General features: G+C 33.9%; 2 protein-coding genes and 1 non-coding gene across 3 annotated transcripts; all 3 read right to left on the reverse strand.

Annotated features, from left to right (window-relative positions):
• Positions 1-791: 791 nt before the first annotated feature.
• LOC102602721 (protein ROOT PRIMORDIUM DEFECTIVE 1) lies at positions 792-2,767 on the reverse strand. Its single transcript, XM_006367671.2, has one exon. The coding sequence runs from the start codon at positions 2,588-2,590 to the stop codon at positions 1,298-1,300; it is 1,293 nt and encodes a 430-aa protein (XP_006367733.2). The 5' UTR covers positions 2,591-2,767; the 3' UTR covers positions 792-1,297.
• On the reverse strand, positions 2,643-2,729 carry TRNAY-GUA (transfer RNA tyrosine (anticodon GUA)). Its single transcript is given in 2 exon segments — positions 2,643-2,678; positions 2,693-2,729. It is a non-coding gene; the product is annotated as a tRNA-Tyr (tRNA).
• A 541-nt stretch (positions 2,768-3,308) lies between the features above and the next one.
• On the reverse strand, positions 3,309-10,205 carry LOC102603054 (probable pectin methyltransferase QUA2). The gene is made up of 9 exons (XM_006367672.2): positions 9,914-10,205; positions 8,670-9,396; positions 8,447-8,579; positions 7,808-8,048; positions 6,504-6,729; positions 6,200-6,375; positions 5,788-6,091; positions 4,588-4,726; positions 3,309-3,848 (listed from the first exon to the last, which is right to left on the reverse strand). Exons 2-9 carry the CDS (start codon positions 9,386-9,388, stop codon positions 3,693-3,695), a joined length of 2,094 nt encoding a protein of 697 aa, XP_006367734.1. The 5' UTR covers positions 9,389-9,396; positions 9,914-10,205; the 3' UTR covers positions 3,309-3,692.
• Between the last annotated feature and the right edge of the window lie 5,527 nt (positions 10,206-15,732).

The raw sequence follows: 15,732 nt of genomic DNA on the forward strand, positions 1-15,732 counted from the left end.
AAACAACTACTATAGAGGGTGTTTTTGTAAAAGATAAAAGTTTGGTGTAAAATTTCAATTTTCAAAAGATCCCAAATAATGAGATTTGGCCCAAATACTGGAAAAAACTAGTATTTGGGATATTTGCCAAAAATATTTGCCAAATAATGGCAAATTGTATGGACAAACACTATTTGCCAAAATTTTCCCCAAATATTATTTGGGAAATCTATGGCCAAACGGGCCCTAATAGTTTTGGAGGATTTGACACAAACCCATCTACATTTTTGTTAGATGTGTTGATAATTTATGAAAAGGGATATGATAAATTGATTGAACCACCATAATACTAAGACAAAAGAGGTCAATCCTTTGTCATCAAAGGTTAGGTAGGCCTAATAAAGGACAGTTTTATTTTCCTTGATGCATCTTATTTTTTGTGTCTTCAAATAATGGTAGTGTCAAAACTAACTTGTGCACAAGTTCAATGTATGCATGTCTTCACAAAATATGCATATCATACCAGCTCAGAGCACCATCATGTCAATGAAGATATTGCAATTGAATGACAATACAAGATAAACTGTGGACGTTGGGCTATGCAAGGTTGTAACTTTCATGCAGATAGAGAGAACTAAAAAGAGATTTTACTCATGGAGTCATGGTTAAACTAAGGCTTAATACATAGCCAGCCCCTTAAACTTGAAGAATATTTCATTTAGACGCCCAAATTAAATCTTGTTTCAATTAAATCAAACTTCTAAAATAATAGTAGGATACTGAATATTATCTTATACAATCAAATGCAATGGTTGGCAACAAAGAATTTCTTCTTCTGATAAGTAAGATTTTACATTGTGAACGCAATAGTGCTCTACATTTTGAAGATGATAAGAGTACAGGCATGATTACAATTTGCAGCTGAAAACAATAGGCAGCAGGAAAATGGTAAACAAGAGTTCGAAACAACTCTAGATACCTCAAAATTTATGTTGCTTTGATATATAACATAGGTGGATGAGGTCCACCATAATTCTTCTTCTGCATTCTTCGAGTAAATTCTGCTCTATGAAGCTCCACCATCACCATAAGTTACACTAGAAGTAAAAGCTAATTCAACCTTTTATGTCTCATAGACATCACTGCTTGACTTTAATACTTTCATGTCTGAATATCTATTTAGTTTCTCATCAAAAGCACCTGCGGATCATTATTTAGCAAACCCTGTCTTCCCCAAACACATCCTTCGTGTAAATTCTGCTCTATGATCTCCATCATCACCATAAGTTACACTAGACGTCAAAGCTAATTCAACCTGTCATGTCTCATAGACATCACTGCTTGGCTTCACTACTTTCATGTCTGCATATCTATAAAGTTTCTCATTGAACAGCACCTGTGGATCCTTATTTAGCAAAACCCCGTCTTCTCCATAAGCATCCTTAAGAAACACAGACCAATTCATTTCTGTACCAGCCAAGTAAAACGTCCGAGGCTGTTTCAAGAGCATCTGATAAGTATGCTTCGTAAGACAAAACTCCTCCTTGAACTCCACAATGTTGTGTATATAAGCTCTCTTCTCCAATGTCAAGCTCAAGAACTCATGAATCAATCCCACCCTAAACTTCTCCGCCTCCACCGTCCACAAATCCAGCTTACTCCCATCAGAATAAGGCGAAACCAATGGCAATGTATACAACAAATTCAACTTCCTCTCATCACCTTCATCCAAATCCAATGCCTTCCCGTGTTTTATCGGAAACTTGAACGCCTTCTTCACCTTATCCTCATCAACCATATACTCCTTCTCTAACGCGCTCACTGCCAATGTAGGATCCCATTTCACAAGCTCAATTACCCTTTTCCCATCTTCCTCAACAACCACCTTAAAATAATCCTCATACTTCCTTATCCTATCCCTAAAATCTTCAGGTATACCAAATAAAAGCCTATTATGATAAATTTTACTCAAAGCAATCCTCTTATCTTTCGACATCATTAACAATTTCCTAACAACACTAACTCTATCACTTTCCATTTCATTCATTACTTTACCCTCCTCATCTAACAATTTTTCCATGAAATCAGTAAAACCAATCCACATCTTACCATCATTGTGCCGATAAATTTCGAAAATTGAAGGATGTCGTTGGAGGGATCGGACAACTTTCCGGCCACGTGGGAACCCCAGCTGCTGGTGGAGTTTTCCGGCATCGTCAAGGGGAAGTACATGATGGGATTGTTTGGAGAGGAATTCTTTGGTTTTAGTGAGAAATCTGAAATGGGTATCACGAAAAAGAATGTTTTCGAAATGGGGATTGATGTTTGGTTGAGTTTGAACCAATTTGGTACGTGGGGATTCCTTTTTCTTTCGTTTCTTGCGGAATTTCTTTGGGATTTTGGTGACGAGGAAGGAGGTGGAAAATTGTCTGCAGTGGGAAGTGAATTGAGAGAAAGTTGAGTTAGGGTTTAAGGAGAAATGTTGTGAGGGTTTTGAATTGGAAGAAATGGCGGTGGATTTGGTCCAAAAGAGACGCCAAACTGTCATTTTTGTATCGTTTAGTTTGTGATTTTTCTGGTTTTGGGGTGTAGGGTTTAAGAATATAAACATTACCAGAAAGAAAGAAAAAAATGAAGAAGAAAGAGATGACTGTTAAAAAAAATCCGACCTGCCGGATTCGAACCAGCGACCTAAGGATTGCTATGAAGCACACTACAGTCCTCCGCTCTACCAACTGAGCTAAGGTCGGTTGTTGTTTTAGAGCGGAGGCATTACTATAAAGATGATCCTTTGGTGATCGAACAAGTTTAAGAATAGTTTCTCACTTACCTGTTGTGTTAATTTTGAACATTGTAAATCATGAGAAAGCCAATTATCCATTAAAGATGACTTTATATCATCATTCATTCCCGAATAATTGATATTTTGCATATATAGGGGTTAAGGTCGTATCCAGTTACTAAGACGTTGTCCGGTTAATTATTTAAAAAACATTTGTATATAGTCTAGATAAGTACTACGACTTTATGAGGCGGAGTAAAAGTAAGGTGTGGGGATGGTGGGAATAGGGGTTATGGAATAAAGGTAGGAGGTGTGTTGGAAGATGAAAAGACAATTAGTGTGGAGCGTCCTTTGTTTTCTAGTCATTTTCTTAATTTTTAAGTAACTTATTTTGTCGAAAAGAATATTTTCCGTAAAATTTCACCAAACAACTGGAAAATATATTCCTCCATACCAAAAGGTAGAACGCTTTGTCGAAACTGAACTGGAATCACTTGCCAGAGTATCAAGAATGAACTATCAAAAAGGAGTCAAAAGCCAAAGCAAATGAGATATGCTACAGCAGCTAGGATTGCCCTTATTCTATAATACCTTCACAATTTCAATCAACATATGGTTTTTGCTTGTATAGTTATAATAAAATGAGACATCACAAGGAAAAAACTATAGCCCCAAAACAATTCCCACTTGCACTGTGCCTCAAATGTGTAATTACATGGCCCTATGTACGCCTTACGGCTACATAGGAGTTGTGGTTTAGGTCCCTTTGCAGAACCATTCTGTTGTCTTCTCTTCTTGTGCTCTCGTGCTTTTCTGACTGTCCAAAAAATTTAGTTACCGCCCTTTCCGTGTGAAATTTTTGCTGTTTAATAATATGATCCAACAAACAAATGACTATTATCATCTACAATCTTGAGATCCTTGACAATTTTTAGCTTGCTTGTCTTCTTGAAAATGGTTTCTGGCAAATTAGTAGCTTCTCATCACTGCTTTCTACCTCTATAACTCTCGCGTCCCATTTCAACCGTGCTGCATGAGATCTTGCTAATTCAATAAGAGGGACAGTGTCGCGTAAAATCACCCAGCCCTGCAGCATGCAAATAGTGGTTAGCAGACAGAGAAAAAACCAGTCAAGAGTACGTTGATGTTGCTCAGCATTCAGGTACATTAAAAACAGCTGAAAGTGGGTGTACGTGTTTTGGCATACAAGATCAAAGGGTAAATGGCATGTTGAGGTAGAAATTATAGATATGCCATAAGTACGTATAGTATTCAGGTCGCAAAGAGCGAATACCATAATAACATGTACGGCCTCATTCAAAGTTGCAATACAGTGCTTATGAGTGGGAGGAAGAAAAGGATGCTTATAACAAAAGACGAGAGGGAAAAGGGAGGAATAACTAGTGATAGGAAAGGATAAACTAAGAAAAAGAGCAATTGGAGGGGGCATTATATGCTGCATCATCACACCACTATGTTCTGTACTCTTATGGAGCCCACTTCAATGCCTCTCTAGCTAAGAAAAAGACTTCCAGTGTAGCCACTTATGGGAGTGGAAAACAGGAGCTGAATCATACAACTCCTTTTGCGACCCAAATCCCACTAAGACTTTAAAGACCTCCCTCTGATTCCGAGAACCACATTTCGGTTGCTTGTAAAAAAGAAGTGGATGAATCATGATAGAGTTATCTTAATTCTAGTCTTATTGCACCATTATATACATTAGAGCTTGACAAGTCACTACTTGTTGACTATAAAGAACTCCATCTAAGTGCTGCATAATTACAAAATAAGAACTAGCAAAGTGTAGCAACAACTATACATACCTCCGGACGAAGAACACGATCCATCTCAATAAACAGGTCAAACATCGGACATCTGCTATGTTGGCCAAATTCCATTGACAGAAGTCCATTAGCATGTACCAGATCGTAAGTTCTTGGATATGTTGGAAATGCCTCACACCTGCGAAGGAAATAGAAAGCAAAATTAGTCACAGAATCCACCCAAAAGATATTAAATAAACAAATAAAACGAAGTTGTTTTTGATAAAGTTTATGAATCAAGATGAACTGCTTTTATGTGACTTGCAATCAACCTTTTTTCTTTAAGTCTTTTCATTACTGAAAACAAGTCGATGTTGAAAGCATTTAGAAGTTGGTCTAAGTGTGTTAACACGAGTCATCTACAAGCATGTATGATTCCTGCCAACTATCTATACAATACAGTATTCTCTTAACACCAGAAATACAATTGATCAAGCACAAACCAGTACCTACAAGTTCTTTCGAGTGGATAAAATGAAGGTCCCAGAAAGTCAATAGAAGTGCAAGAGTTTAGACTGGGAAACATGTTACTCAGTCATCAGTACTTTGCTCCTTATTTATGATATACATGCTCCCTCTTCATCTCAATCACAAAAAATGAGTTACCAGTGAGCATAAACTTCTCCAGCTTGTAAGTGTTTAAATCCAAAGCTAAAAAATTATTTTCATGTAAATAGGGGCAAAGAAACTCTGCGGAAAGATGCTGTCTTGGTGAAGGAAATCTAGTCACTGAACCTAGTTACAACTTACAACCATATATCGTGAAACCAACGAGTAGTCATGGATCTAGAACACAATATATGGGTTCACGGAAACACAATAGCTTTTGCACAAAACCATGGATATATATTAAGAAATCCATTAAATATTTATAAATATTTGACTGTGAACTCAATTATATTGTATATTAATTTGAGATCATTATAAGAACCCATAAACTTCAAATTTTGGATCCACATCTGCCAACGGGTTGTGAAAACTGATAAGTGTTGTTCAACCAAATAATATGAATTGTGAGGTATGGCACTTAATAGGAAACATAAAGAGTTAGGGCGATCAGAAGCTATCATCCAAATTCAATTTACAGACAGATTTATGCATCTAGAGTTCTTTATCATGTAAACTAGAAAATGTTGCATGTATTAAGACTAGATATTTATCCAGTGGATTCCTTCACTAGAGAAAGAGAAGAGAAATTACCAATCATGCAAAACACCAACGAATCCCCTGTCGATAATTAGGGGAAGATAGTTTGGCCCACTAGTGGGAATAACATTCATGACCCACACTGACTTTCTAGCATCCAGTAGAGCAGCATTCAAACCACCAAAATGGGCATTCATGTCCAGCACATTTCTAAGCATATTATAGGGAGGAGAAGGATCATCATCACCAGGTCGCTTTGGGTGATCGGAAAATATTAAAGGTGAAAGAAGTGACCAATAATTGTTAACTGCTGAATTCCAGTTAAGGGAATCCTCAGCAAGAGCTTCAGCTAACAAACCTAATAAAGCACAGAGCACTATCAATAGATGTTCAGAGGAAACTAAATAACATCATGTAACAAAGTGTTCCACATTTAAAACTTTTGAAAATGAGGATACCCCATTACCATGAATCTTAAGTTCGCTGGAGTTTAATTTGGCCCTAGAAGGCCACTTTGTCCTTTCTTCAATAGGAATCCACCGGCGGCTTTGGGTTCCAGCAATGCATGCTTGTAGAGGTCGATAATATGGGGATTCAATGTCCTGTCCTTTACTGCAGATAGAAGGTCCAACACCTGGTCTCCTGTAAACAGAGGCAAACTCTTTATAGTCCCACAATCATTGCTTACATGCCACTTGATCAAAGATATGACCTATTGAGGATCGGGAAATAAAAATTGAAATGAAGATATGTGGACATGGTCTGCACACCTTGCAAAATAACATTTCTTTAAACTTGTCTTCTTCCATACAACAGTTTCATCTTGTTGTGGTAACAGCTCCCAGCACATACTTTCAGCAAAATTCCGGACAAAGTTCCATTTTTTCAGGCTCACTTTGTTGCGGACGGAGCGCTGAGTATTCGTAACAGTTGAAGTCCAGACAAAATATCCACCAGGCCTTAACAATCGATCAACTTCAACAAGAAAAATACCATCTGCACCACAATTCAGATATTATTAAGGCCTTAATAAATGATAGTATACAAGATTTAACATGTACATTAGTTATACGAAGCAGAATTACAATAGTAGTGAACTTACGGAAAACATCCCAATAGGAAGAACTAGTTATTAGCCGATCCTAATAGGAAAGAAGTGTTGCACCCAAGAGTCAAGGGTATGAACCGGTGGTCAATGAAGTGGGAGGAGAACCATGAGCTCTTGGGTTCAAATCAAAGCAGAGGCAAAAAAAAAACACTAGGTGATTTCAATTCTTACCATCAAGTAATAGTTATTAGCAGTTCCAAAGAGGGAAGAGAAGTGTTGCACCCAAGGGCAAAGGGTATGAACTGGTGGTCAATGAAGTGGGAGAAGAACCATGAGGTCGTGGGTTCAAATCAAAGCGGAGGCAAAAAACTACACTAGGTGATTTCAATTCTTACCATCGATCTAAGCCTTGGTTGGCAGACTTAGCTGATACCTGTGCTGGGAAGTCACAGGTATACAGTACAACAGTAGAGGTGTGGCAAGTTGACCAGGACATCAGTCATAAAAAAGAAACAACCATTTAAAGGAAGCACCAACTTTCCTCCCCTTAGATTTGTTAGTCTTCAGTGAATAGTGATGTAACATTTGAAAGAACCTGTATAAACTCAGTTCTTCCCGAACTTTTGTTACAAATGGAAGTATGAGAAACATACTGGACATCAAGATTACTTGTTATATGCTGATGTCTATGAACTTATGTCAGATACCTTTTCTTCAGGATACAAGCAGCGAAACCAAGGGAATGGCCTTGGAACTGCATCACAACTGATTTAAATAATTCAAGTATAGAAGCACAGTCATGTTGAGAAAAAAGACTACTTGTCAAGTTTTCACTTGTTCCAATTAAAATCCCCTGATGCAACGTCTTGTATGTTCCTAAAACCATGCATGAATTATGAAACATCACTTGGTAACTAATTCATATGAAAGTGAGACCTAAACAAGGTTCTACCCATTTGCATATCCAAAATTTTCCAGATAAAGAGAACTAAGAATATTAACAAAGTACATAATTCTGAAGAGTACCTTTCTGATCCCAGTCAACATGACATTCCGCACAATGTATCATATCAAAGGAAAGAGATGGATAAGGCAACTGCTTTGAATTAAATGATCCAATCATTGCGGGAAGACCTCTTTCAAGTGTCAGCTGAACTTGACTGCCTGAAGCTTCATAGTTTGCAACACACATGGTCAATAGTTGGCTAGAAAAGAGATGTGCCCCAAAACTGCCATAACCACATCCAATATCCAAGATAGTTCGGACCTGAAAAGGAAGCAAGAGTATCAAGTAGTTAGAGTTTGATACAACTTTAATGGCACCAGACAAAAAGGAAAATAGAACTAACATTTCCAAATCTGACAGAAGCAGTCCTTCAAGAGCGGAAGAGAAATCTAAACGAAAATTCAATGAGATCTAGTTGTTGTAGAAGCTTTCTTAAGGACTACAGCAAAAATATACGGAAATAATATAAGTATGCTATCCAGATATGCATGTAGTAAGCAAAGGGAAACCGTATTTCACTGGTCAATGGAATTTTAGCACAAGATGGTTTTTTTAATCAAGTAGTAGGAAGTGATAAGGAATTCTGAATACAAGGATGAACTACGGAGCACAAGTGGAAGTACACCAGAAACCAGTCCCAACAATTAGAATCCACTTACCCCGGCTCGTACAAAGTTTGACTCATTCCGTAGCCCAATCATTTCTGCTATTTGATGTGAGTAGTCTTCAATGCTGTCAAACATGGCAGAGTCTGACCGAAAGGAAATCTGCTCTTCTTCCAACATCATCAACCTAACATTGCATGTTTTGAGGAGACAAATAAGCAAAGGAGCAGATAATACAATCATAGTTAAGCAAAAGAAACTTGCATTTTGCACTCACCTTTTTGTCATACTTCCAGAGGAGAGTACCTCTTGAGCAGTAATATTAACATTTGCATGCCAAATGACATCTCTACCCGTAGGCCACCTAAGAGGAATCTTGTAATTAACAGGGGGAAGTACCAAGCAATTTTGTCTTGAACCAGGTCCACAATGGCGGTCAACCTCCTCGCCTTTAGAAAGGCCCAAATCAAGATTTTCTGACACATTGAAACATGGAATAAAGTTCTCAGATTCAGGAGGACAGTATTCTATATCCTTCACATTTGCAGCACCAAGAGAGAGCTGTCCAATGTCTTTCAAATCCGATACTACTTGCTCCTGAAGCTGCCTGTATCCATGGTATATATGACCTCTCGACGAGGAGGTTATCGAAATTGTCCACCAAAAGGATCCAGTAAGGGCAAGAAGTACTATGCCAACTAAGCTCAGCCTGATCAAACCCAAAGCATACTTAAGTCTATTTCTTCCAGTTCCAGGGCTAAATGGATCAGAAAGTAAGCCATTTTCACCCAAATTATGTTTTGAAGGAGAATTATCTGGAAACAGAATCCGGCAAAGGAATTTGGTAGGCGAATAAGTCTGATCACCAGGCGAGCGATTACGCTCCAAATCTTCCTTTTCTATTTTATCTTTCATCTGAGAATCATCCCAGAAATCAGGGCCATTAACTGATAACCTCCCCCCACCTGACACACCTCTATGGAGTGGCCTTGACATGTTCCAACCTGATAATCCCCAAGCAGAACAAATTATAAAAAAGATATACCAAGAACAAAACTTTATTCACATAAATAAACAAAATATGAATAAATAAACTCTATCTCTAGGAACAAGATCAAATCACACTTTTCCAACTAGATCCATGGACCCCCAAATGAACTTCACAACAGTATCACTTACAAAACAATCAAATACTACAACTTCAAGAAACAGTAGAACAAAAGCAGATACATTCTACTAAAACATTAAATGCTTATGCCACTATAAACATTATGAACAAGTTCTTTCCTTTTCCACCAAGTAAAATATGAGATTTAGGTGAGTAGAAATGGAAGTAAAGTCAGTTCAGTATACTACACTGAAACACAGAAATAAAAAACCAAAAACACCCCATTACCCATTTTAGATCAATTCAATAAGTAGAAGCCAAAAATGGAATCTTTTTGCAAAACCCACCAAGGAAAAAAAAGAAAAAAAACCAGAAATAGTTACAATTTGCTAAGAAAGAAAGGTTTTGAATACCTTAAACCAAAAAATAAATGAAACCCAGTTTCTTAATAGCAAAAAAGCTTTCAACTTTCTATCAAATTCCCACAAATCAAGAATTCCCAGTCTTCTTCCTGAACTTGAGCTCCCACTCTTCTCTCACATTCGAAACAAATTTTGGATTGTTTAGAGAGAGAAAGAACAAAAAAATAGAGAGAGAAAGAAAAGGGGTTGAGAATATAATGCAGTAGAAGTATGGATCCAATCACTACAGGTGCTCACCCGTGAAAACGAAAGAAAAAAAAAATCACTCTTTCAATCTACTCTTCTTGGAAAGGCCTTTCATATATATGAGGTCTATGAAAATAAAAAATAAAAAATTTAATTAATACGTTGTAGTAGTTAATAGTACTACTAATTAAATAATTAATCAAGAAGCTATATGTTGTGAAATAGGAATACACAGTCCAGAGTATAGTTAAAGTAGAGAGAGAAAGTGATTAGTAGAGTAGAGAGTTCAAATAGCAACTGTAATTCTTCATTATTTAAAGATTTGTTGAAAGTGACGCAATTAGAAGGAACCGACTCACTCACTTACTCGTCTTAATTTCAACTGGTGGGTGAAAGGAAGACCATTAGATCAATTATCACTAACTAATTTTTTTTCTTATTCCCTCTGTTCATTTTTATTTGTCCGATTTGACATAACATTTAAAAAATAAATAATAAAATAATAAACTCACGATACTAAATTTTGAAAATAATATCAATATTTTGATTGATAATAAGGGTGAATTAAGAACTATAATAAATTAGGGGAGTAAGAATTACTACTACATCTGTTTTATTTTACATGATTCTTATATCAAAAATAGTATTCATTCCATTCACTTTTACTTGTCCATTTAAGTTTCATATGTAAAAAAAAAATATATGATTAATATGAATGTTTTACTATAGTATACATATTAATTGATGTATAATATTAGATCTTGAAAATAATTTGGGAAATAAATAATTAATGTTGAGTGAAAAACAAAAAAAAATAATATTTTTTTGTTATATCAAAAGTGACAAGTAAAAAATGAATCTAATTTTGGAATAGTGGATAATGAAAGTAAACGGATAGAGAGAGTAGTAAACAAATTTAGAATTCAAAAATATCATTAATAAGGTTACTAGGTTAGTTTAATAAAATACATATCTAATTAAAAAATTCTTAAAGAATGTATCGAAATAAGTAGTGTTTTTAATTTTGACACACTCCTAAATAAACTATGTAAATTGAGAAGTATTTTACTTAATAAAAAATGTTAAGTACCTATTTATAACAAGTTAAAAATAGTACCTAATTTGTAATACAAATAAAATTACATTTATAGTGTAAAATAAATTATTGTACAACTTAAACTCTATAATTAACCATTATCAAAAGACTTTTGGGTATGAGAATTTAAGAGTAGATCTGGATTTTGATAGCAACTTGCGCCGGATTTGCAGCTTCCTATTGTCTTTACTTACCTATCTATTTTTAATTTTTGTCTATGCATAGATAGTATGGGAGTAGAATGGACCAATGAGATACAATAATAATATAAATTATATGACATTAATTGATAAAAAAAATTCACCATAAAAGAAAAAAGACAATAGTGTGGATAGTTTATAAGGAGTAAGTTGGTACAGTTGTGCATGATGACTCTAGGGTAAGATCACCGCACATCAATTTCTAATATTTATATTAAAGTTTGATTAATTTAAATTCGTGTCACATAAAACTCATTTTTAAAAATGATCTTTATCAAAAAAAATTCATATCTGTAACTCAAAACTGAGACGTCTAATTAAGGAAATGAACAACTCTAGCCACGGCAAAACATCTTTTGATGATGATAAAGGAACTACAAAAGTTTCATTTTGTTCTTATTGACATTTAAGAAATTTATTTAGATGAATATTTAAAGAATTGACTGAAGCCTATATTGGAGTCCTTACTAAATTCGGATCGCACACTGCAAGGCAGGGTTTATTCGGGATGACGCACCAACATCATTCAGATCGCACACTGCAAAGCCCTGCGCACTGCAGGGCTCATTTGTGGGTGGCGCTTCCAACATTAAAATTCAAACCTGAGACCTGTTATAAAGAATAGAACAGTCTCACAATTGCACTACGACTCATGTTGATTTCTTCTCTAAATTTACTAAAGCATGATAGCTATGGAGATGGGGATGGAAGGAGGCAGTAGGCTCCACAAAATTAATGTTAAAATCGAGAAGATGATGAATATATATATATAACAGCAGACTTTTTTGGTAAATACAAATTCCTATCCCCTTTGATAGGTAAGCAGATCAAATATCTTGTACTATAAAAAAAATTTTAAAAAAATGCACTTTTGACTATAGCTTGAAGGGCTTTACTACCACTATATATTTATATTCTTGTACAACTATATATCCGTGAATCCTAGTCATACTTGTCCCACCCCTATGGTATCTTTTCTCACTTTAAGGTATGTTTCACCGCAAAATAATAATTAATATAAGTATTTTTATCATAATATTTATATTAATTGATGTATATTGATATTAAATTTTGAAATAAATAATTAATGTTAAGAGTGAAATAAAAATAATTTTTTTTCCTTGATTTATTAAAAAATTATTTTTAAAGTATTAAACTAGTAAAAATGAAGGATGATCTGATCAAACGGATGATATGATTTCATTTCAACCCAAAAAAGAGCCAAGAATTAAATTGATATAGATTGTAGTGTATATATTATAGAGACAATTAAGGGATTTACTTATTGCTGTCTATATCAAAAGAGTAAAATAGGAATAATTAGTTTAAAATGCTAATTTCTCTAACAAGATTGTCTTTTGTTGTACTTAATTAATCACAGCTAGCTGAATTTATGACGGTCGATTTAGTTCAATTTTATTGGCCGACAAACTTCTCCACATCTTAGCTAGGACTGGTTCATAAGTTTCCTCTAACTTGTTTTGGGGAATAAAGAAGAAATGGAAATATATATCAACGATCTGATGTAGCGAATGAAATTGTTGTTGTCTATTATAAGTCTTAATAACGAGTTTTAAATAAGAAAAAAATATTAGTAGGAATTTAAGTGCTTCCCCACTTTACGTAATGCGAATGTAAATTAATCAAATTCTAACATGAATATCAAATACTAGATAAATATAAAAAATAAAAAATAAAAAGAAAGGAAACATAATTAAAAGTGAAAAACTTGGTTGTCGATTCAACAAAATAAACAACCAATTGAGATATACTTTGTTCGGTCATTTTTACTTGTCTACTATATCATTACTATCGATAGTTCATAACAATTAAAATTTTAAGCCCTTTTACAATGTTCAAAATAAATTAATAGTGCAATAGGTGTACATTGCCTTGCAAATTTAATTATTATGAACTAAAGAGAATAAAATTTATATTTTTACTTTTACCTACAAATCACTTTTAGAATATCAAAAGTTTTTTTTTTATGTTTTACCTTAACGTTAATCTTTTTTCTCTAATTATTTTTTAAGATTTAATCAATTAATATGAATATTATGATAAAAACTCATACTAATCATTTTTTTCAAAGAACGTAAATTACAAAATGAACAACTAAAAATAAATGAAGAAAATATTTTTAAAAAGGTTTCAACATCTTGGATATTAAATAATGATGCAGTATAATTTTTATTTTACATCATGAAAAGCGAAAGAATTCAGTGGGAGTAGTGAAAAAATATGCAAAATTAAAAGTGACCCCAATTTGCGGTCACATGAATGAACCATCTGATGGTCTTATTAGTGACATTAAATGGGAGAAAGAAAAGATAGGAGGTTAAAATAGAATAGTCGATCTCAAAGAGTTAAAGGGAATTGATTGACCACTATGGTTGTACACTTTTCGATTTTATATTAGTTGTTCATAATGTTAAAAAATAGTATTCTAAATTATTTATAAGATAAAAAAAAGAATTAATTAACTTTTTCATTTTATTCTTCTTATTAATTCATAAATGTGTAAAGTTTCATAAAAAAATTTGTCAAGAGAGGTAAACTAATAAAATTATACCCTTATTATTTATAATTTCTTATGCATTGTGTAAACGAAAAAATAAGAAGACAATTAATATACTATAATCAGAACATAGTAATGCCTATTGTTACACTACATATATTATCAAAGTCTTGCATTTCAACTATTTCTAATCAAAATTAGTTTCCAAATATTAATTCACTTGAATGCTCGTAATATAAACGATAACAATATATTCCATGTATACTCAAATCTTATTTGGTGATGCAAATTTTAACCAAATTGTGTGTTGTTTACATTTTAACCAAATTAAGCGAATATGTTATTTTGCCCTGAAATTTAAACTTTAAAGCGCAATTATTGGAACTTTTAATAAGGAGGCCACAAAAGTATAATTCCCACCAGATTTTATTCTACTTTATTATATATTGAGACAAGATTAGTATTGAGAAGTGATTATTTTAACAAATAAGTACTACGTTTTCACAGTATTTTTTATAAGGTAAGAAAAGAAAAAATTCAGATTAGAGATGTGTAGAAACAAAAGAATTTATTCAGTGGAGAAAATTAATAATTAATTTATTCAGAAAAGTCACATGCATTCATAGAGACAAGGAATTTTCATATTTAATTCATAAATTCGTTGGTGGGGCCCATTTAAGCCAGCCGCGTTTGTGGTGTCGGTGAAGCGCCGTAGCTAACGTGTCGGCTGGCTCTACAAAACGGGTTACTGTGAGGCGCGCCGTAGGATAACATCTCCTATTATTGGAATTTAATCTGACAATATAATTCACGGGTTTTAATTCTAATTAAAATCTGAGTTTATCGATAATCGAACTTGATTTAACTAACCTTCATTTCATTTTTGTTGTTAATTCTTATTCTAATATCTCGAAAATTGAACGATCGACAAAAGTAAAATTCCTTTTTGTACTACTCCATTTAATTATATAAACATTGTCGGTATTTCACTTTCTTTGAATTTGAAAATAAATTAGTTGAATTTCTCTCCCCCAATCAAGGTTAGCTGATTGATTAAATTAAATATTGGTAGCAAAGTGAGGGCGTAAACTAGATATGTTGCTTTCGGAAGATTTTAAAAAAATGATAAGGTAAGTGAATATTGAAATTAGAGGTGTCAAATAAACGAGTTGAACTGAATTTGGGTTGAGTCAAATGGACTGAGTTAATAAATAGATGAGTACTTATTGATCTCTTCCAAAAGTTACTTAGGTTGAAATGAGTTAAAATACAGATCACAACTCAACCCCTCTTACGTCTATTATCAAAGATTATAAACATTTGCAAGAAATCACTATTAGACACGACTCGAGAGATACTAACAATTTTGCAGACTTTTCAGCGAATAAAGATCATAAACTTTAAGAAGAGTCGTAAATATGGAATGAAGCAATTTCACATATACATTTCTTGCTCTTTTGAAGAATCTCGCATCAGATCAAAAAGAAATGAATGGTTTCCTTATATGAACTTGAACTATCTTTATTCTTGTCGTAAACTAGTTTGAGATTAAATTAGGCCAAGATCTATTTCTTTTTACCTGTTCTTGCATTTAAACAAGGGAAAAGAGATTGATATACCCCTCAACTTTGTCATTTGAAGCTGATACCCCCCTCGTTATGAAAGTGGCTCATATATACCCTTACCGTTATACAAATGGCTCACATATACCCCTACCGTTACAAAATGAGCTCACATATACCCTTCATTTAACGGAAGTGAAAAAATTAGTTTTAAATTTATATTTTTGACTTTTAATTTTCTTAAAAAT

This window comes from Solanum tuberosum, unplaced genomic scaffold (assembly GCF_000226075.1).
Source record: "Solanum tuberosum cultivar DM 1-3 516 R44 unplaced genomic scaffold, SolTub_3.0 scf00913, whole genome shotgun sequence".
In the NCBI taxonomy this organism is placed as follows: domain Eukaryota; kingdom Viridiplantae; phylum Streptophyta; class Magnoliopsida; order Solanales; family Solanaceae; genus Solanum; species Solanum tuberosum.

Coding starts and splice junctions, on each gene's coding strand:
- LOC102603054 (XM_006367672.2), bottom strand. CDS start 9,388: ATGTCAAGGCCACTCCATAGAGGTGTGTCAGGTGGGGGGAGGTTATCA. Junction 6,092..6,199: donor CAGCGAACTTAAGATTCATG/GTAATGGGGTAT, acceptor GTGCTTTATTAG/GTTTGTTAGCTGAAGCTCTT. Junction 3,849..4,587: donor ATCGTGTTCTTCGTCCGGAG/GTATGTATAGTT, acceptor TGCATGCTGCAG/GGCTGGGTGATTTTACGCGA.
- LOC102602721 (XM_006367671.2), bottom strand. CDS start 2,590: ATGTTTATATTCTTAAACCCTACACCCCAAAACCAGAAAAATCACAAA.